We start from the raw sequence: 23,548 nt of genomic DNA, 5'->3' as shown, positions 1-23,548 counted from the left end.
TCGGTCATCATATCACCAAAACATGTAATTTTGGTGTCTGACTTTACAGGGTATAAAAAACTAGATACAATGAGACCATTCTCAGAATTGTTAAATTATTTGATAGCTTAATTATATTCAATATGGCAATCCAAGATGGCTGCCAAAACAATTAAAAATGTACAATAGCAATGTATTGTTTATTAAAAAAAACGGTAAATTCCTATATATATTTGGGTAAACTGAGCAGGCATAAAGAGTTTATACGATGTGGTCATGTAGACTTTTGACGTAATCAGCGTAAAGAAAGCAAATGGTCAAGTATTACTAATGCTCATCGCTGTCATTATCGATGTCATCGTCTGTAATTATGTGATTGCTAGATGGACACATGAACCAGCTTGGCATAGTCAACATTCAGCATGACATGGTAGCCCATATCTCCGGCAACTACAGTGAGGTGGACACGATTCGCAATTGCAGTGATCATTTTCAGTAGGTTGTCCGGGGCAGCTTCATGTCCGTCATGATTGGAACCATCTGATTATTGTCTACTTTTCATCCCCAGTCTAGAGCATCCATACCATCGTCAGTAGCCTACCCATCCTGACCATAATCTGGTAGTAAACTCTGAGGCGGTGGAATTTGGTAAAGGATGATGTAGGTGGCAAACGTTCAGGGTGAACAAAGGACTTGGCTGTTTTAATTTTCTTGACCAATGTATTGTATCGCTGTGCTTCTAGGTTACTACTGCCATCGTTGCCAAACATAACGGTCATAACTTTGTTTCCAAAATCCTTAATGATGTGGTCTGTCTGATTTGGGAGAATAAAGCCATTTGCATATTCTTTGATTATTGGTTGACCTTTCACTAGTTTCTTGAATGCGTCTTCTTCCCGATACCAAATATCCTTGACGTTGAATCACAACCAGTGAATGCATGAATGAAGAGGAGCTGTGAGCATATGTCTGGTCCGATGATTGCTTTAAGTTTGTTGATGTCGTGTATCTTGGTTGCGTAAGCTTTGTCGGAGCGGAAGTAAAGGTCTTTAATGTCTGGATCAGTGTCAGCATAGTGTATATCCCGATATCCCGATATATCCGCCCCGATAGCTCAATTGGTTAGCGCGTCACTTCTGGAACGAAAAAGCTTCAAGATCAATAGCGGCGCTGGTTCGACTCTCGGGGTGTGCGCTTGAGCAACGCACGTTAAGGGCTGCTCTCCATTCAGCGGCATCTAATGGATGGAATAATTCCCCGACAACAAGCCTTCAACAATCGGAAACTTCACTCTGTCAATCTCGGTGACCGGGCCTGCGCCAGTGATTCAAAGCCTCTACAAGTATGCGAAACTGCCAGGATTAAGCTCTGCAAGAAGCTTTCCCAGTCCGAGGATAAAGATTCAATCAATCAATCAATCAATCAATAGTAACAATATTAAAAGGTCTGTGTCTTCACCAATTAAAGTCGTGCTATGTCGATGAGAGCTGTCCATCTGCTGTCTTGACGATGTCCACATCTGCATCACCTATAGCGTTGATCACATTGCAGCTTCTATTCCTCAGTTAAGCATAAATTAGAGAAATTAATCTTTCTTTGTTGGAAGCTCGAGACAAGAACTGCTCCTTCTTTCCAATGAACTCGGTGTCTACAGTAAAGTGAACAACCGGGTGGACGTTTATGCCGCGTCTTTGATGGGTATTGTCTTTGATAGACGGACCACCATATCCATCAAAGACCACCGTAGCTAAGCGATAATGACGAACGGTAAAATATGCATACGACTGTGCAAGACCCATAACTTTTTCCAGTTTCCATGGCACTCGATACAACAAGAACCCTCCATCAAGGGCGTAGAGATCGGTTTTCGAGGCTGATTCTTTCACTACTTCATAATCGCCTGACATCACACTGCTGGTATGTTCTGTGATGGCAGTAGCTATTTGAGGCTTATAAGCCATCTTATAAGTAGCTATTTGAGGCTTATAAGCCATGTTATAAGAAACAGGGTCTGGATGTTTCGTGGCTGTCAGTGTCACAAGTAATACTCGTCTTCCTCTTAACTGGTCTGAGTTTTTGGGAAATGACAGCAACAAAACTGCGTTACATCAACTGGTTCAACAAGCTGTGATAACTTCAGTCGATCCAAACTTGTCTACGATTGTTGTTACATCGTTAGATGCAGCTCTTAACAAATCACAATGGACATGACTGAGGTTTCCCCATGTGATCACGAAGAGGCAGACACCCGTATGTTTCTCCAAGTGAAACATGGAAAATCCGATGCCATAGTCAAAACAATAGATACTGATGTGGTAATTATTGCAATTTCGTGTTTTGACAAGTTAGAAATCTGTAAACTATGGGTTGAATTTGGAGAAAAAACTCGCTTCATTCCAATCCATGACATTGTTTCATCTTTACCTCAATCTCCGATGATTTGCGCTTCTTTACCTTTGTTTTATGCTATCACAATCTGTGATACTGTTTCGTCTTCGGAAAAAAAGGCTTTGGATTGTTGGATGCTTAATCTTACCGAAATGTGTGGTTTATTTAACTCACTGAATTTCTCAAGCTCTCCTAGTTTTAGCCTATAAATGACATACAAAAGTATGTCATTTATATCTTTATGGCAATGGTCTTAACATCACGGATGTAGACGAAAGCCGTTATATGATGTTTACCAATGGTTGCACTATTGAAAAGCTGCCACCAACGTCAGCTGCTCTGATGTCACATAGGCCACACGCAGAGCGATATATCAAGCTGAAATATGGAAATCAAGCCTCGTAAGTGTTCAGCAGCTACCTTCTCTTTTAGCTTGGGGTTGGAAACATAATGATGCAAATCAGCTTGTTCCGTTTTGTCAGTCTACTTGAAGAAGGCTGGCGCCGTGTTTGTCGATCTCACGGCTGCCTACGACACTGTATGGCACAGCGGCCATACCTGCAAACTACTCCGTCTCCTTCCTGACAGGCACATGGTCCATATGATTATGGAACTTGTGCAAAACCGCAGCTTTACCCTTTCTACCGGTAGCGGCCGACGAAGTAGACTACGTCGACTCAGGAACGGCGTCCCACAGGGCTCTGTCCTGGCTCCCCTCCTGTTTAACACTTACATCTATGACCTGCCTGACACCATCTCCAGGAAGTATGCTTATGCAGACGATCTGACTTTCCTGCATCCAGCCGGAGATTGGCAGTCAATGGAGAGGAACCTAAGCCAGGACATGTCAACTATATCAACATATCTCCAGAAATGGAAGCTACAGCTCATCAAGGCAAAGACAGTGTCGGCGGCCTTCCATCTAAACAACAAGGAAGCAAAACGTGAGATCAACATTACCACCGATGACGAACACCTCCCCTACTGCGCCGAACCCACCTACCTCGGCGTAACCCTGGACAGGTCACTCACGTACCGACGACACCTGGAGTCACTGCGAAAAAAACTATCCGCGCGCGTTGCACTTTTGAGGCGGCTGGCGGGTTCCGGCTGGGGGAGCTGATGCGAAAATCCTTTGCACAGCTACCTTGGCCCTCGTCCATTCTACCGCTGAGTACTGCGCACCAGTGTGGTGCCGCAGCTCTCACGCCCGCCACATTGACACCGCCATCAATGACGCACTACGCACTGTGACTGGATGCCTGCGTCCCACTCCAACGGACTGCCTTCCCATCCTTGCAGGCATACAACCTGCTGAGCTTCGCCGTAAAGGAGCCATGATTTCCCTTGCTCGTCGCGCACTGGACCCCGACCACCTCCTCCACAGTACACTTCAGCGCCTACCTGGAGGACAGCAGCGACTGAAATCAAGACGCCCATTTGTGCCCGCCGTACGACAGCTTCTGAACAATGTTGAAGATCTTGGAATAAGTGCGGCACACTGGACGAACTACACATGGAACATGGAGTGGCAAAACAACACCTCCCGACTCCATGATTTCCTACCCGACGTCGACCCCCACCCTCCGGGAATGTCCCTCGCAAGACTTGCGTGGGTCCGGCTTAACCGCCTACGAACCGGCGTCGGTCGCTTTCGTTCAGACATGTGCAGATGGGGCCTGGCTCCCTCACCGGGATGCGAGTGTGGCGCCACAGACCAGACAGTAAATCATGTCGTCCATGACTGCCCAATCCATCAACCACCACGTGGAACGCTTGGACTGAAGGCCCTGGATGACGAGACTGTCGAGTGGCTGATCACATCATGCCCAAACATATAGTCCGGAAGAACAGCTCATACGACGAAGTCTACTTTTGGCTCTCGATGTTCCTGTAAGAAAAAATCCATAAAATGCACAAGTCTTTGTTCATGCGAGTACGAAACATGCAATTCGACCACAAAATATCCAATCCTCTGATGTTTCATCTCCAATCCACACTGATCATTCAAGAAATGCTTTTGAATTTCTAAACTTTATGTTGTAACTTGAAAAAACTTGTCGTACGAATTTTTTTAACATGAAATTACGTACGGTATGGTGGGAATTTAACATCGAAAACCGCTAGTTTTTTCATCTTGAATTAACAGTGTTAAGACTCTGACATTGCATCATCTGGGGTCGTGTATTAATTTGATTTGTAGATCATAATTACCTATTATTTTAAAGTGGATTGACTAAAAGGGAAATTCACCCCTGGTAGCTACTCTTCTGGTTATACCCTTGATGACGTCGTTATTGCGTCATACTGTACTGGAATTATTGTCATTGCTTGCAATTGTAAAATTTTAAGCATTTGCAAAACTTATAAGAGTATTTGATCGCTTTTTTCGGAATAAACTTACCTTTGGTTCCTGAATTTGAAGTTGTCTAGTTTTAATAATGTAATGATGACGTCATAAAAGATGCAGTTATGACGAAACTACTTTTAGGAATTGTGAAATGGTTTCAGTAACCGGTACTCCAACTAAAACCAACAGCAAACAACCAAAATAGATTAAAAAAGCAAAAAAAATTAATGTGATGACGTCATCATCAATCAAATTATTTTGTGTTTATTTTGTCTCACTTATTTGTATGTGCTTTTTAAGTTAAAATATACAAAAATCAAATATGTAATTGCACAAAAATGCCGTAAAAAGAGCTGAAACGTGATTTCTGGGGAAATCCCCGCTTTGGGAGTGATCACGTGACCCAAAAAGTTGCGGCACCCACTAAAATCAAAGTTGGGTTGATCAACTGCAAAAAAACAACGTGTAACACGTTTAGCCTAAAAATCCCCCTAAGGGCCTGCACTATTACAAGATCTTAGTCTAAAACGGGATGCTCCGGTTCGCATGTGCTTTGGGTCGACCTGACACAGATTGGTTGGTTTCTAATGTTTATCCTCGGACTGATAAAGCCTCGATAGGTTATTCCTCGTAGTTTCGCATAGTTGCATAGGCTTTTGACGCAGGGCCGGTTACCGAAATCGACAGAGTGAAGTTTCCGATTGTTGAAGTCTGTGGTTGAAGTCTTTGTTGCCGGAAAATTATTCCATCCATTAGGTGCCGCTGAATGAAGAGCAGTCCTAAGAATGCGTTGCTCAAGCGCACAACCCGAGAGTCGAACCAGCGTCGCTTGATCTTAAAGCTTCTTCGTTCACGAAGTCACGCGCTAACCAACTGAGCTATGTGCACATCCAGTGGCGAACAAACGTGAAAACTTTCGGTAATTACTACAGCGGTCTACTGCCAATGCAGTATAGGGTCGATCGAATGTCACATAGCATAATTTTTCTTGCTTCCACTATGTGACGTCAAACAAGACTTTTTCGTCAACCTGCAGGATGCTTCTGTTTTCCATCGTCCCAATACTGCTTTGGGACAAATATCCCATTTCTTAACCCTCTTTTTTTCTTCACACAGTCACACATTTACGCTTTCTAAATACATAACAACGATTTTACGTTGCTAACAAACAATGCCGTTTATTTGTCAGCACAGTATGCTCATTTGAAAGTAGCCTAATAGTAATACACGGTACATCGGCTTAAGACATCTATGCAGTACAAACCACATCGACACCATAATTTGTTACAATAACCTAGTTTGACACAAAACTTCACAAGATATTTGTATGATAAACAGTTCATATCATTGATTGAAATTACATTTAGATGCTTGAACTTAATAGTGATTAACTTATTAAAGAATTTATCTAAGGTTAATCCCAGTGAGCAAATCGCTTGTTTTTATACTAATTCAACGTCCACAGACCTTGAATCAATGTAAAAAGCGATTGAGTTACTGTCTGGGGAAGTTATGTGCCACCGTTGTTCATAAAATAAGTCTCTAGTTTGTTTAAAAACAAAACAACTGAAACACTGACTCGGGATTTTCGTTACCATCCACATTGGCTGGGGAAGCTGTCAGTGAACTGAACCACACAGTGCATTTGAAGGAATCTTTTATCCTAGGACTGAGAAAGCCTCTGGATGTTTGGAAGCTTGATCCAAGCGGTTTCGATCTTTGCCATTGGATGAAATGCGTTTACCACCAGGAAATAAAGATACTATCATTATCATAACATCCTATCATTTCACCTTGTGAATCGCTTTGTGTTTGAATCCTGCTCGCGTAACAAACGAAAACTTAGAATTTACATTCTTTTGTCGATTGAGTTATTGGGCAGAGTGTGGATTTTGTTCAATATCTCTGATAGCTTGTGGCTTACTGCCCAAACTTAAGCACGCAGCTGGAGAGCACAGTCATGTAATGATACGTGCAGCTATGTTGTTACTGCAGTTATAACATTTATACTTTATAGACTCGACAAAAATATTTGTTAGCGAATTGCACACGAACGACAACGTGTTGTGGACTAACTCAAACCTAGTCTGTGGAACAGACGATTGGTCGAACAATACAAAAAGTGCATGATTGTGGCAAGCGGCTACTAACTGTGTCTGGTTAAAAACAAGTTCGGGTAGAATCTTAAACCTTCGTCCGAATCGTCTCTGCATACACCACCGACGGCTTCTGTTAGCAACAATCGCTCTTTGGCGAGCAACACCGACACGTCTGCGAGGTTGGCCAGCTCTTGGGCGCTCAGAGATGCGCTGGCTTCCACCTGAGTAAATAAGTTCTCGGGATGTCAAGATGTGCATGGGAGAAAATTAACGTTTTAAAGCCATTGTTAATTCAAATTTCAAATCAAAAGTCGACCTTATCTGCAAAGAATCGATCAACTGGCTTTTGAGACTAAATTGCCAGCAAGTTTTCACTTTTTTAGGAAAGAAAATATCTGTTTTCGATTTAGTTGTTTCCATTTTGGTATGTTATTAACTGTCTGCCAAGATTATTATATTATTACACGCTTTTAGCATTAGGCTACGCGTAGAACAAGCCCAGTGCATTAAACGTGTAGGATTTTTACCATTGAAATGGTTATGTTGCATCCAGTCAATAGCCCTAGCGACCAAGAATGTGGAGTCGGACGAAAAATATATGACTCCGACTCCTCGGTTTATAACAGACAGACTCCACCTCCGGACACGTCAAAACTCCTCCGACTCCACAGCCCTGTTGGTAACCGCTTACCAACTCCGTCGTCTGTTGAATAACTGAATCGTCACTGAGTGAAGACGATTGCAGAACCAAGACCCCAGTATCGAAGCGGCGCAACTTCAAAGGTAGATGAAGGTTATCCAGCATCTTACAGGCGTTCAGTATGTCATCAGGAGAAAGGAGCTATTGAAGAAAGGGTCATCCAACAATGTTAAGTGGCAAAAAACTTTATTTTTAGAAAAAAATCTGAACTTTTACAAGAAATAATCGATTAATTAAATATTATTGTTTGAAAGTTAGTACAAGAACGACTAAACAAATCTTCAATGATGAAACAAACAATTGAACATTTTGCAAAAACAAAAAAGTTCTTCAAAAATTACCTCCATTCCACGGGCGCGGTTGATCCGGCAATATGCATCGGAGAGCAGCATCATTCCTCCACTGGATTCGACTTCTTTTTCCAAAGATTTACTGATTTCATGTCCAAGTTGCATGTGGTAATGTGTCCCTGATCCGTGAGTCTCCTTCGTTACTGGGTTGGGAATACCGAGGCTTAGAAGGTAAGACTTAAATTTCACTGTCTGAAAAGTGAAAAACAGTGTGAGATACAAGTACGATTAAAGGTCACGCATTAATTTGTTAACTCAAAAGATTCTTTTTCAAAATACAGGTTTGTTGAAAAGAAATTTCTTCATGACTCGTTCAAATTGACAAAACATCCCGGAATGGAACTGATTATTCCGCTTTTTCACGTGGAAACACTGAATGGCCGAAAACGCTTCCTCGAAACACAATTAGGCTATCACCTTCGACTTTCCGGATTAAATAAAATTAGTCATATTTACGTTCGCTCAACATTTGCAGACGGAAAAAAGCTACTCTTATGCTGTCGTTACCTCATCGTCAGTGATCTCTCCTTTCCTATCTTTTATTTTTGTAGCAATAGTTGCTGATAATGCGACCATTTCTTTCGCTTTGTCCATCAGCTTCGTTAGGTCTTCAAACGCCTTCGAGTAAGTCACAGTGTTTACAATGTAAAAGAAAATAGTGAACAGGAAAAGGCAGCCCGAACGACAAGAATAATCGCGTTCAATAAAATTATAATGTGATATTTACCAACATCACAGGTATGACTTTGCTACATCTCCCAATCTGTATAATACCAATAATAATCAGAAGAAAACTTAAGAACAATTTTTAAGTCAGGTTAAATAGAGCGTATGGCGAATAGTTTTGTCGCGAGATAAAGTACACTATTGCATAATCTCTTTATATGAACATGCCTTGTTGACGCTCTATTGCACCCAATTAGTGGAAATAAATTATTATTATATATATTTAACGTGCACGCCTGCGCGGTCAAATTCTGAAAGAGCTTGTATGACCCTGTTATAGATTCTGTTGTAGATTCTAGTTATGGTGCTATTTTATTTGCATTGTCTATATTTTGTACCGTATACTTTTCTCGCAACAGACAAAATAAAAGGTTTCTCTCTCTCTCTCTCTCTCTCTCTGTTAGGTGAATAGACACACGTTGCCAATGTAGAGCACGCGCCTGTGTCCTGGCAAGCCACTTAATGGCGTGCCAAAGTAGCAGCTCATCCGACAAACGAATGGTCATCCGCTCCTTCCAGCTGCCTGTGTGTTGGCTGATTGGCTCTGTAACTACATTGTGTGTTGTATGTTGCCACGATGGATGAAAAGCAAATGATTTTATTCTTGTGAGGAATAAACAAGAAGCTTGATGTTGGGGGTTGCTACGCGCGGTCGTTACCAGACTGAAGGCAAACTGTCGAGTCGATCGGGCAAAACAGTTTTGTACTTTAGCTGGGCTACCACAGAAGTATCCTTAGAAGGCTTTTAAGACGACAGATGAAAACAACGTATGTCGTCAGTGACTCACCCCAGAAATGTTCCGATCCGTCAATCTGATATTTTCTTCGATCTTCTTTTCAATTCCAAAAATTCCAGCTCCTTTAACTCTGTTTTGCTAGTGAAAGATGAAAAAGAGAAATTACTTTCTTTGTTACAATACAAGTGTCACTATACCCGTATACCGGTATGTACAACTACTTTCAGCAAACTACGTTACACTATTCCTTGAATGGTAAAACACGCTTTAATTTAAGTTTTGAGTTTAAGACCTTATTCATTTCAGCGATGTCCACTTCAATAACTGTGAACAAAACACAGATACCTGCTGTGCTGGTGGTTGCGGTGCGGACCTGGTGGGAGCATTCTTTTCCCATTCTCGCTTCTAAAAATAACATTGACAAGTCATTTATAAAAATATACAAACTTGCAGTAGATAATAAAAACAAGCTTTTGCTTTCTACATTAAATAAAAAAAACTTATTACAGTATCAAAAAGTAGACACTTATTAAATGTTAAATGTTCATTTCAAAATGACCCAATAAGTGCCCACATGAATAGAGACAACACTAATGCTGCTACACAATGTAAGATAAACCTTTATACGTATTTGTTATCTTAAAACATGCGTTTTATGTTTTATATTAATAACCTGTTACATTTCAAAACACTCTACCGCCAATCAACAAACGGACCTGTATTGCGTCCTGTAAATGTTTGTGAAATTCAGCTTCCCCGCCATTCTTGAAGGAAACCCTTACAAAGTCATATCGACTTCTCACAACAGGCCCAGGATTTCTCATGGCAGGTACGGCCTGTAGGTGGATGGACACTTTAGCACTGAAAGCAAAAAGCACTGTTTTAGAAAAACACAATGCACTGAAGTTTTGTGAAGTAGCGAGAAACAAAAAAACTGTTTGATCAATTTGTTGCTTAGAGTTGATAACATTCGTTATATCAACAAAGCACAAATTTTAAGCAATAGCACAAACTTAGTAACTTTCTCAAAAAACACAACCACTGTTAAGAAACACCAAAGCACTAAACCTTGAAAGATTGTCATTTCAAATGCTTGAATGACCGGAGCTAACCACAGAATATATAAAAAAATAAAATAAAACCTTTTTCCGAGACCTCCAGCATGCTTCTCAGCAAAAACAACCAAACTCAATGGGATAGCAATGTTGACTTTGGCATCTCTCCATATTATTCGCTTTGGAGTCACAATAGTAAAGCCATCATCATACGAGGTCTATAGAGATAAACATCCAGACGTCAAAGCTCAGTCTTGTTTGAAAAATATGATATTGAAAACACTGCAAATACCGGTGGTTGAAGGATGAAGCTGATCAATGATCAAGAAGATTGATCTTCAAATCTTCATGATCAGCTTCAATCATGCAGAACAGAATTTTGACAAGTCAGAGCTATGTGCTTGCAAATCCAATGAGAGTCAAACCCAAGTCTTTTTAAGCACTGATCAGATGATCTCACAACCAGGGTCGTGGGGTCGGGGGGATTTTTGTGTCTTAAAAAGGAGACCAATAAAAATCGTTTGTATATAATTACGTTTTTTTAAATATTGTTTCTTGTTCTACACCCACGACCTGCCAAGTACACTAGTACAGTCTCCGCAAAATATGCATATGCTGATGACAAATTTCTACTCACGGCGCACCCAGTAGCTTTCAGATCAAATCTTGTCTTAACACAAGTAGGTACATTAGGTAGGGTAATGAACAGTAGATCAGAGATCATTATGAAGATCAATACCATACCATAATTTAACATTTCTTGAAAAATATGCAATTTATATAATTTACACAGCCATAAAGCAGCTAATAATGAATCATTTTACCTTCTCTTCACCGTCATAAAGCCTTGTTCCTTTGTGTTCAAACAATTTAGTTTCATTGAATTCTAAACCACCACTTAAATACATAAAACGATCCATGCTACTACATCCAGCACGTATGCCAAAATATGAAAAGACAAATTTTTAATGTTAAAGTCCATGAGGGAATAAATTTCAGAAAGTTGTGCCAAGAGGACTTCGCCACAGACTTCACAACAAACACAAGTTCCAGACAACAAAAGGGACAGTATGGCTCTAGGTCGACACGAAAAAATGAAACACATAAGAAAAACCTCTCTTAAAATGACAAAATGTGTCTTGATATGATTTTGTTTCGGAATAAACCTTATATTAAAATTCTTTATTATACTTCAAGCCAACGTTTAAAAGTAAAATTGTATTTTTCTTCACAATACATAAGATTGTGTCAAACTGCCCTATTACAAACCTTGCTATTGATATCTGAAAGTTCATCGCTTCCAAAAATTTAGCATAACTTCTTCAATTGATTGCAGAAATCTTTATTGTCAGACTAAAAATTTACTTCTTTACAAGATTATTTCTGGCATTTTTGCATACTTGTAGGAATTGATAACCTAATACCACAAACTGGATATGGTCAGCCAAGAAAATTCAAGATCAAATGACGTTGGTTTGACTCTCAGGGTGTGTGCTTAAGCAACACATTTCAAGAACTGCTTTCCATTCAACAGCACCTCGTGAATGGTAAGCAACTAAGCACACTTCAACAACAGCACACTTAACAATCATAAACTTCACTCTATCAAACTCTGTGACCGGGTCTATGTTAAACAAGGTTGCAAACTTTATTTAGTCATGAGGATTAAACATCAGTTAATGTTAACAATACACATAGCAGAACATGAATCTGGGGACTTGCATATTTCTGCAATGTCCAGTTGTCCACTATATTGAAATAGTATGATATCGTATGCTACAAAAAATCTACACAGTTGAAAAAGAAACAGCAATCTTTCTTGAAAATATAACATGAATGGTGCAAAACTTTGCTTTCAAAAACAGATTTCTGATTTTGCTTTTCTGGTCAATTAAACATTAAATTTTAACAATTTGTAAAGTTGTAGCTTCAGAAAAATCTTTAATTCACACATAATATGTGAATTGTGGATATACAATACCGTACATAAATAGTGATACACAAATTTGAAACAAACCACAACTTTGGAAGTCAGCTGGAATGCTACACTACATGAGAACAAATCAATCGCAACCAGAGGTGCTTAATTTGCTGGGTCTGCTACTATTCGGTGAGTCCGCTTCTAACTCCTAACTCTAAAACGGCAATGATAATTAGGCTACGGTACCCGATAATTTTTAACAAAAATTGAAAAAATCCCCCGTTAAGGGATCGGACTCACCGAATTGGACTCACTGAAACGGGGCATTCCGTAATTTGCTAGGCTACTGTGATACGACATTGCTGTTTGTTCTAGTTCACCCAAATTTGTTTTAATGTTATTTACTTGCCTATGTTAATTGTAGGATCATTACAGGAAAATGAATTAGCGATTTTAAGAAGAACTGAGAGAGCGATGGTGAGAGAATGTGTGGTGTGAAACTGATGGACAAATGGAATACCGTACCAAAGAACTTATCAACTTGCTTGGGTTGAATAAGAATGTTGATAAGTTGGCGAAAGTGAATGGAGTGAGCTGGTATGGGCATGTTTTGAGAAGGGATGGAGATAATGTTTTGAGAAGACCACTGGAGATGCAAGTGGAGGGTAGTAGAAAACAAGGAAGACCCAAGAAAACGTGGAAATTGGAAGTTGAGGAGAAAAGCAGCAAAGTGGGCTTGACAAGAGAGGACGCGTTAGACAGATCGATGCGGAGGCAGGGTGTGAAAATTGCGGCACTTGGAGGTGAATCCGGCTACCCTCGGTGAGGAGACATCACCGGATTAAAACTGGACTACTACTACAATTATTGTCATAAAAAAAGGTTTTATATTTTTTTATCTCTCTTATAGGTTTGGTGGCTGTACAATTTTAAGATATTGGTAACACTGTTTTATCGATGTAAGGTAGAGCTCGACCGATATCACTTTTTGAGGCCGATACCGATATTTATGAAATTTTTAGGCCGATACCGATATATATCGGCCGATATATATCAGCTACGAAAAGTTTGTTACCAACAAAGTTATTAAGTAACAAACCAGTCCAAGAAAATTTATGCATTAGATTAGTTGCTGTAATGGAAAAATCATTCTTAACACTAATCACAAAAAAACACCGAACAAAAAAGAAACAACCCAGGCCTCGAAATTCGTTTTTGCTGACGGCGGACAAACGTGTCCGGTCGGAATTCTTCGCCATTTAAGAGGTATGGCTACGGTTTGTAAGGCTTTTTAAAGTTTCAGCGAAGGCTTTCATCAGACCAACGAGGTGCGCTTGGAGAGTCAAAGCGCCGTGTAGCTGCAATACGCTGCATAACTGATTAACTTCCACCGAACGAGGTCAGGTGGCTTCTTGCGTCACAATGCTCTGGGCACGGATCGGAAAACTTCTACAATGACGCTACCATTTTCTTCTGTGCAAAGTTTCACTAGGATTTTTTCTTTGGGTTTATTGTCATATGAGCAAAAGTTAATTTTTCGTGGGCCTTTTCTTTCTTACTGTAATACCAAAACTTGACAAATTTTGCTGCATCTTGCTGTGATAGCCTACTCGTATGATCTAATTTTGTAACAACAAATCTTGCCTTATCAATATCACTCGGAGATCAAAGCCAAACATTGTGACGTAAGACTTGAAATAAGTTGCGCGTGGTTAGTGTAGAAGTACACCGGTACTCCCATCGATTCTTAGCGAACAGTTCACCTTTGTTGCGCTGATGCAATGTCACCAATCGTTGAAGCAACGAAAAAATCGAACGTTTTCCTGCTTGAATGGAAGTTAAGGGATACAGTATTAACATTTTCTAGATGCGCGCACTAGAATGGGCGAGAAATCACATTCTTGCAACAATTGTTCGTGCTATGCAAGCACGATTGAGCAACTTGTGTTTCTTCTAAAGGCATGTATGACTGGTTTTGAGTTTGCTGGCCGATGTTTATCGGCAAAAAATAGCCGATACAATATATCGGCTACACCTGATATCGGCCGATATATATCGGCTGACCGATATATCGGTCGAGCTCTAATGTAAGGTCTCTGCAGCTAATAAGGCCTGGCCAGTAATAAGGCCCACCCCCGGAATCTCCGTTGTTACCGATACATCTCTTTTAAACAAAAGTGGAAGGTTTGATTGCTGCCATGGTGAATTGAGACTGACTGGTAAAGTTTCACAGCCTAAAGTTCAGAACTTTTTCTGTTACCAAAGTTGAAGTTTGGGGGACTGAAATTGAGGGGTTTTCTTAATTTTCGCATCTTTTAGACTGCTCTGCAGTTAACAAACTACTTTGACTTAGCTGTATTTTTGCACTTTATGTGAAAGATATGTGCATGCTGATGCAGTAAAACCAATAAATCTGAACTTTTTTTCTAGTTAATACAAGACTGACAATGATGATCAGATTAGGCTAATATTGGTAATAAGGCTCATGGGGTAGGAAAATTGTACCGTTGTGCACCCCTGGTTAAGAAAGTGAGGGTTAATGACTTGAGTAACTCAAACAATTGATGTTACACCATTAATCCAATTTTGTATTGCAATGGAAATATCATAATGTCAGTATAAAAGCACTTTAGTATCCCTACCATATCTAAAAACACCATGTCGTTTGAACAAATAAATGAAGCATGGGGGAAGGGAATAGCTGTCTCTGTATATAATAATTATTAGTTTTGTGCCTGTGTTATCGATTAGAAGTTGTTTTATGGTGTTGCTATTGTGAAAATACACCTTTTTTCTATCACTTATGGTGCAAATTCAAACCGGGCCTTATTCACAACGCATGCATCCAATAAGGCCCGCTTGAGATTTTATTTTTTTAATATTTCACAACTCCTTTTACGTAGAAACTTGTTTCACAGATGGGTCATTCCATATCAAAACAGCCAATATGAAGATATCTTGTATATGGTACCTCTCAGATTTTGCTGAAAAGTTGTCATACTATACCTTAGGCTAGGGGGTGTGCAACGTGCGGCCCACGGGCCAAATGCGGCCCGCGAAGAAAAATTGTGCGGCCCGCGAAGATGTGCTAATTTTGAATTGTGTGCAGCTCGTGAAACGTATTTATAATTTAGTTTAGTCTGGCACATGTGAACAATTCATTGTGGAGTGGATTATTGTAGATTTCGCACCTTAACCATTTTAGAAACCTCTCACCGGCCACCGCTAATCCATTCTATTTAATAGTATTTAATTATTTGGAACGTAAATATGTATGGTCACATAAAAGGCATTATGAACAAATTACGACTTTAAAAAGCTCACATACAGACAGGAAATCTTTTCCACTTTCCAACTTTGAGAGACTACGGAATGCATCCTGAGAAGAAAACTGAATTTGCAGACCAACTTGAAAAATTGTTGTAAGAATTTTTGGCTCCTTTCAAGGACTTCAAATTTCATGAACATTTGTTTGGTATATTCATTTCGCCATTCAACACAGACATTAACAAACCACCAGCAGATAGCCTGTAACTTGAACTGATTGATCTTCAAGAGAAAACGGATTTGAAAGCAAAGTATTTAGAAATGAATCTTGGCGACTTTTACCGAAAACATCTCAACTAAGATGACTTTCCACATTTCGAAAAATCCATAGCTTCAAAAATGGCTCTTTTTGGCTCAACGTATTTGTGCGACCAATTTTTTGCTAAAATAGGCGTCATGAAATCTCCCTATCGATCGGTTTTGACAGACAAACACTTGGAAAATAGACTTTGAATTGCGAGCACTTCCATTAAAGTAAATTTGGAAAAAGCCGTCGGGAAAAGAAGCCAGCTGCAAACTTCTCACTGAACTCGTTTAAAGACGGTGTGACAATTGTGACATTTAAGGACAGGTGTGACAATAAATTTAAATAGCAGTTTTCTTCAGAAATTTAGGCTATGCGTCTTAACTTATTAATTCTGCAAGGAGATAACCAATCATATTGCCCTAAGAATAATATGATTAACAAAAAAACTACTTTTTTGTGCCTGCAACTGTTAGAAATCATATATTAAATAAACGTGCGGCCCGCGGTGTCTCCCAGTTATTTATATCTGGCCCTTCTGTAATAAAGGTTGCACACCCCTGCCTTAGGCTACCAAACAAAAGAATCCTAAGTTTTAGATCAGGGGTGTGCAACGTGCGGCCCGCGGGCCAAATGCGGGCCGCGAAACGTGTTTATAATTTAGTTTAGTCTGGTACGTGCGAACAATTCATTGTGGAGTAGATTATTTTACATTTCGCACTTTCTGTTAACCATTTTAGAAGTCTCCCACCGGCTACGGCGAATCCGATTGTATTTAATTATTCGGAACGTCAGTAGATCAGAGGCACAGAATTGCTCAGAGGATAGCTCAAACTATGAAACCGTATTCTGACGATAATATTGTGAAGCAGTGTCTTATCGATGTCGCAGAAGAAATGTGCCCTAAAATAAAGAGTGAGTTTGAGAAAATAAGTCTGTCACGGTGGACGATAGCGAGATGTATCGATGATCTTGCCTGTGATATTAGTGACACTCTCAGGGATAAGGTGAAGAGCTTTGTTTCATGGAGTTTTGCGATCGATGAAAGTACGGACCAGAAGGACACAGCACAGTAGGCCTTATTTGCAAAAGGAGTGGACAAAGGCTTGAACGAAACGTAAGAGCTTCTGTCACTACAGTCAATGAAGGGCACGACAACTGGTGCTGACTTCTTTACTAACGTAGCCTATTTGATGCTTTTGACAAGTTTGAATTGGACTTGTCCAGCTTATGCGGAATCGCAACTGATGGTGCTCGATCCATGTCCGGAACCGGCATTGGATTCATAGGTCTCTTGAAGTTTGCCTTGAGGGAGAGAAAAATTGATGATGACATAGCAATTTTTCATTGTATCATTCACCAGCAAAACCTGTGTGCAAAACCCTTAAAGTTCAAACATGTCTTGAGCCCGGTTATTAAGGCAGTAATTTCATTCAAGCACGAGGGCTCAACCATCGTCAGTTTCAAAAGTGTCTGGATGATCTCAACACGACACATAAAGATCTACTATACTTTTCCAAGGTGCGTTGGTTAAGCAAAGACTGTATGTTGCAACAATTTTACGATTTGCGGAAAGAAGTCATCAATTTTTTGATTTTTACCGAAAACGTCTCAACCAAGATGACTTTTCACATTTGCAAAAATTCATGGCTTCAAAAATGGCTCTTTTTAGCTCAACGTATTTGTGCGAACAATTTTTTTCTAAAATGGGCGTCGTAAAATCTCCCTATTGATCGCTTCTGACAGACAAACACTTGGAAAATGGACTTCGAATTGCGAGCACTTCCATTAAAGTAAATTTGGAAAAAGTCGTCGAGAAAAGAAGCCAGCTTCAAATTTCTCACTGAACTCGTAGTCGGTGTGACAATACATTTGAATAGCAGCTTTCTTCAGAAATTTATGCGTCTTAACTTAATATTTCTGCAAGGAGATAACCTCTAATAATGCCATAAGATCAATAACAAAAATAAACTACTTTTTTGTGCCTGCAACTACTAGAAAGCATATGTTAAATAAACGTGCGGCCCGCGGTTTCACCCAGATATTTATATATGGCCCTCCTTTAATAAAGGTTGCACACCCCTGTTTTAGATCAATATCTCAAACGGTTTTCCCATGGCAGCCATTTGAATTTCAGGCGCTACCCTTGTTTTTGATTTGGGGGGGTAGCGAATAGCAATTTCAGCCATTTTCAGAGCCCCATAACTTTTATTGTAATTGTAGTAGAAAACTAAAAATTGCTGTGCTAGTTCATCATAAACTATACTACACAATTTAATAAGAAAAAAACAACATCTCTTTATGCGTAAGTGTTAGGTGGGTCATCAAAATCCTGTTTTTTTGCCCCGTATAAGTGTTTTTTTCAATTTTCAGATGCTTCTACCACCCAAACCAATCAAAATATTTCTCTAAAACCTAATTATTTGTAATATTTGGAAACTTTTCTTCTGCCAGCTTGAATTTGGGAGTTGTGTTGCCATTGACAGAGATCTTATGGGGGTCTGAAAACCCTATCAGGCAGAAATGGTCGTTTTTTACCCCTATGTTTAGAGCCCCAAATGACCGCATGGGCATTTTTATGGTCATGCTAAAATATATACCAGACAAACACATACATTTAATCATTTATTCTTACATTTCATGAAATAAAATCTTTGAGTATCAAACTCCTTCACTATAAATTTATGTTTTTAAAATGTAACATTTTGGTCATTTTGGCAAATAATGTCTAGTCCTTAATGTAGGTCAGAGAAAATTCAACAATGATTTATCATGAAAACAGTGAATATAAGTAGGTACTATGCTTAGTGATCATAAACATTGGAATGATGACATTGTTGACCATTAATTTATGTTCAAAATGATGCTTTCACCTCTTCTCACCCATGAAAAAGTACCCACCTGCAATCAAAAAGCTATGATGTGGAAGGTGTCCGGTAATTTCATTGCAGTAATTTCATCGCGGTAATATCATCGTGGGAATTTCATCGCATGGTAATTACATCGCAGTATATCACATCGTCAGGTAATTACATCGCAGTATGAGAGCTGTGTAGGCTACCAGCAGGGTTAGGGTTAGGTACTAGAATTCAAAGAATAGTCAACAATTTTGAAAATCGCGAAATTCTGGATTTCTTGAGAGGAATTGCACGTAACTTGTCGTTTTGATTAAAAAGCAACTGTCTCAGATATTTTTAATATGGTGACTTCATTTTAATTTGCTTATTACAACAACTTTGAACTTTGAATTTTAATGCGTTTCATTTATTTTATCATCCGCCTTTTCAATTTAAAAAAAATGGGTGGACGTTGACAAAGACGATTATATTATTGACAATGTGGTGTCTTGCGATGTAATTACAATGCGATGACAATGTATGCGATGTAATTACCATGTGATGAAATTACTGCGATGAAATTACCACGACGAAATTACCGCGATAAGATTACAGTGAATCGATGTGGAAATAAAATTGTAGGAAAATGATCAAGTCGTGTTCAAAATTATATTGTTTTCAGTTTGCACTATAATTCTGCATTATGTAAAATGCATAGCTCAAATCAGCTCAGTTGAGTTTGAATATCATCTAATGTCTAAGAAACTGTGGAAGTAGTGTCAGAACATTTTCATAATCTTTTTGGTTAAGTTTGTATTTTCGAGCACCTTGTCCGTAGGTTTCTGGTACACCAACACAACAAATTATATGTTGGAATGGCACACAACAAGGCATTTGTCTTTGGTCTGGGAGCCACATCAAAATGTTGTTTACACGCTTCATGAATTTTAAGAAAACATCACCCTGTTTATCTGAATGTTCAATAATATTTCCAACGAACCAATCATCATCATTGATTGATCTGAAAGCAAGCGTTCTTCATCAAAATGTTTTGCATCACAGATTTGTTCTGCACTGATGTCAGTGAATATTGAATCTTGTGACATTCTTTTCATTAGTACTATATTGATGGAAATTGGAATAAAGCAATGGTGTGAACGTGTTTCCCTAATAGTGTTTGTCGAGGCATAACGTCTCTAATTAATACTCTTCTCAACCATGCACCAATGGGAAATAGCCTTATTCTCCTGTGAATGTGGTGCCGAGGAACAGATCGCAGACCATATCATCAATGACTGTTCCATCTTCAAGCCACCTAACGGAGTGGAAGGTCTGCGTGTCATGGATGATGAAGCCAAAGACTGGCTGCTCTCTAGTAGCCTTCCAGTGTAGTCCAGGAACATCGTGAATCTGGGGTGGTAAAAGGATAGACCCTCAGCCCCAGAGGCTCACACGACGACAACGATACTCTTCTTTATTTTTTTTAACATCGTCTGCACTAATGAAGAAGAACTGAATGTTTTTGATGTTTGTTGTTGCCCATTCAAACATCTGTAATGGTGTCAAAATATGGTTTGCATTGGGGGCCTGAAGACTTGCACGTGCTGTAAGACGCTTGACAGTGCCTCCAATTCCATCACATGGGCTTTTTCCATGCAAAGCGGCAAAAAAGTGCCATTCAGCAGAAATACCAAAGTCATGTTTGTGATAGCACAGGTTGGTGAAGTTCTTATAATTTTCATATTGTGAAGCTGCACCATCGCTAAAATAGATTACTATGTGCAGATTCAAGATAAACTGTTATAGATGAGGTAACAAGAGTGAGTCACAAAGATGGATGATGCATTCCCTTTCATTTTGTGCTGTAGCCTGTAACATTGGATCAAGTATGACAAACCAAAAATCATAAATATCTTAAAAATAATACAAAATCAGGTAAATAGAAAATTTTGCCAAATTGGAAATCTACCTAAAAAAAATACTCCTTAATGGACCCATCTACAGGACCCTAAGCATTGTTCACTGCTTGGTGAGAGTGGTGTACCAACAACCGCACAATTAGAATATTGATTTCAGCTAAGCATTTTACAATTTTACATAATGTCGAAATATAGTGCAAACTGATAACAATTTATTTTTTGAAAACGACTTGATCATTTTCCTACAATTTTACGTAGATAACAGCTGATTGCAGGTGGGTACTTTTTCATGGGTGAGAAGAGGTGAAAGCATCATTTTGAACATAAATTAATGATCAACAATGTCAGCATTCCAATGTTCATGATCACTAAGCATAGTACCTACTTATATTCACTGTTTTCATGATAAATCATTGTTGAATTTTCTGTGACCTACATTAAGGACTTGACATTATTTGCCAAAAATGACCAAAATGTTACATTTTAAAAACATAAAATTTATAATGAAGGAGTTTGATACTCAAAGATTTTATTTCATGAAATGAAAGAATAAATGTATATATGTGTTTGTCTGGTATAAATTTCAGCATTGGTATAAATTTCAGCATTGGTATAAATTTCAGCAACTATAAAATGCCCATGCGGTCATTTGGGGCTCTAGACAAAGGGGTAAAAAACGGTCATTTCTGCCTGATAGGGTTTTCAAACCCCAAAAGATCTCTGTTAATGGCAACACAACTCCCAAATTCAAGTTGGCAGAAGAAAAGTTTCCAAATATTACAAATAATTAGGTTTTAGAGAAATATTTTGATTGGTTTGGGTGGTAGAAGCATTTGAAAATTGAAAAAAACACTTATACGGGGCAAAAAAAACAGAATTTTGATGACCCACCTAATACTTATGCATAAAGAGACGTTGTTTACAATAAAACAACAAACAATTACAATAAAAGTTATGGGGGCTCTGAAAATGGCTGAAATTGCTATTCGCTACCACCCCCCAAGTCAAAAACTAGGGTACCGTAGCGCATAAAATTCAAATGGCCGCCATGGGAAAACCGTTTGAGATATTGATCTAAAACTTAGGATTCTTTCGTTTGGTAGCCTAAGGTATAGTATGACAACTTTTCAGCAAAATCTGAGAGGTACCAGTACCATATACATGGGTGGCTGAGTTGATATGGAATGACGCAGATATGTTGTTTAGATAGACCCAAAGTATACTCATTCCAAGTTTCGTTCAATATTATGCAGTATTTAGAAAAATATTCATGTTTGAAAATTAGCGGGCCTTATTAGCTGCAGGTACCTTACGGTACTGTACATTTTAAACGTTTGGAATTTGTCAATTGCCATCTCTTCCCTTTTGTTGAGTGTCAAATTAGCATCAAGTTAGCGCGTGACTTCTGGAACGAAGAAGCTTTAAGATCAAGCGGCGCTTGTTCGACTCTCGGGGTGTGCGCTTGAGCAACACACATTAAGAATTGTTCTCCATTCAGCAGCATCTAATGATGGAATAATTCTCTGGCAACAAGACTTCAACAATCGAAAACTTCACTCTGTCAATCTCGGTGACCGGGCCTGCATCACTGATCCAACGCCTTAACAAGTATGCGAAACTGCCAGGATTAAGCTCTGCAAGAAGCTTTCCCAGTCCGAGGATAAAGATTCAATCACTCAAATTTGTATGTTTATTTTACCATTCTATACGGTACGGTACATGTTTGCACCAGCAGCAAAAATTAAATTAAACCAATTAAACCTTTAAAATATTTGGCTCGGCTAACACTCACAAATTGTTTAAAATTTCAATAAAAGTTATAATTTATGTTGTGGAACCGGTTTTCGTCCAATAGGACTCCTCAGCACAACTGGATCGAAACGAAAAAATTACAGTAAATTGATATCAGGCTGCATAACTATCCGAAAAATATAGCAGCAGCGTAGTCTAAAAAAACGAAAATTGGTGCTGGTTTAGGATCGGCCGCCTTGGTTAGTGACGTCACAAAAATCTGTGACGTCATGCAAAAAAACGCAACTACTTTTAGGAAGGGTGCAAAAACGCGGAATAGAAGTAAAACCGGAATGCCTATTGATTTTTAAATTACAATAAAAATACCAAACCAACACAAATTAAAAGAGTATGTCTTGTTTTATTAACCTAACAACTTTCACGTTTATATGTTATCTACAAAACGAGCAATCGTTGTTCAAACATAACCGCTCGACGAAGCTTTTTTCCAATGCATTTTTCAATGCGATTCGATCGTGGTTCAGTATAACCCGCCCACAGTTTCATGTGATCGATAAATACTGCCTCCACCAAATGTGCTGTAGCTTTCTCATTTCTGCTCGGATTTGAGAAATTTTACTATCGTTGGAAAGCACGATACTGCATCTATCCGAATTCATTAGTTGCAAGTTTAAAGTAGGTATTATATTGATCTAGCGCTAACTTAAACTTTACTATTTTGTACCAATTCTCAGCAATTCATTTTTTACAATAAAAATACCAAACCAACACAAATTAAAAGAGTATGTCTTGCTTTATTCACCTAACAACTTTCACATTTATATCCAATCCACAAAACGAGCAATCGTTGTTCAAACGTAACCGCTCGACTAAGCTTTTTTTCAATTCATTTTTCAAGGCGATTCGCTCATGGTCCAGCATAAGCCGCCCACAGTTTGATGTGATCGGTGAATAGTGCCTCCACCAAATATGCTGTAGCTTTCTCATTTCTGCTCGGATTTTAACAATTGTACTATCGTTGTATGGCATTATGCTTCATCTACCCAAAGGGATTAATTGCCAATCTAAAGTAGGCACTATATTTATGTAGCGCTAACCTAAACTTTACTATTTTGTACCAATTCTCAGCAATTCAATTTTTACAATAAAAATACCAAACCAACA

The 23,548-nt window shown here is 39.0% G+C and overlaps 1 protein-coding gene across 2 annotated transcripts; it reads right to left on the bottom strand.

Moving 5' to 3' along the window:
- Nucleotides 1-5,874: 5,874 nt before the first annotated feature.
- LOC145777142 (vacuolar protein-sorting-associated protein 36-like) lies at nt 5,875-11,304 on the bottom strand. Of its 2 annotated transcripts, XM_082588442.1 has the most exons (9): nt 11,209-11,304; nt 10,472-10,602; nt 10,046-10,190; nt 9,675-9,734; nt 9,381-9,467; nt 8,374-8,484; nt 7,858-8,058; nt 7,508-7,657; nt 5,875-7,037 (listed from the first exon to the last, which is right to left on the bottom strand). In XM_082588442.1, exons 1-9 carry the CDS (start codon nt 11,302-11,304, stop codon nt 6,864-6,866), a joined length of 1,155 nt encoding a protein of 384 aa, XP_082444568.1. In that variant the 3' UTR covers nt 5,875-6,863. The 2 variants fall into 2 exon arrangements, with proteins under 2 accessions (XP_082444568.1, XP_082444569.1); XM_082588443.1 differs by lacking the exon at nt 7,508-7,657.
- Nucleotides 11,305-23,548: the final 12,244 nt, after the last annotated feature.

The sequence above is a fragment of the Aplidium turbinatum genome, chromosome 9, assembly GCF_918807975.1.
Source record: "Aplidium turbinatum chromosome 9, kaAplTurb1.1, whole genome shotgun sequence".
NCBI lineage: Eukaryota > Metazoa > Chordata > Ascidiacea > Aplousobranchia > Polyclinidae > Aplidium > Aplidium turbinatum.
Note: the sequence above shows the minus strand (reverse complement) of the source record. Positions and strands in the feature narration are given on the sequence as shown.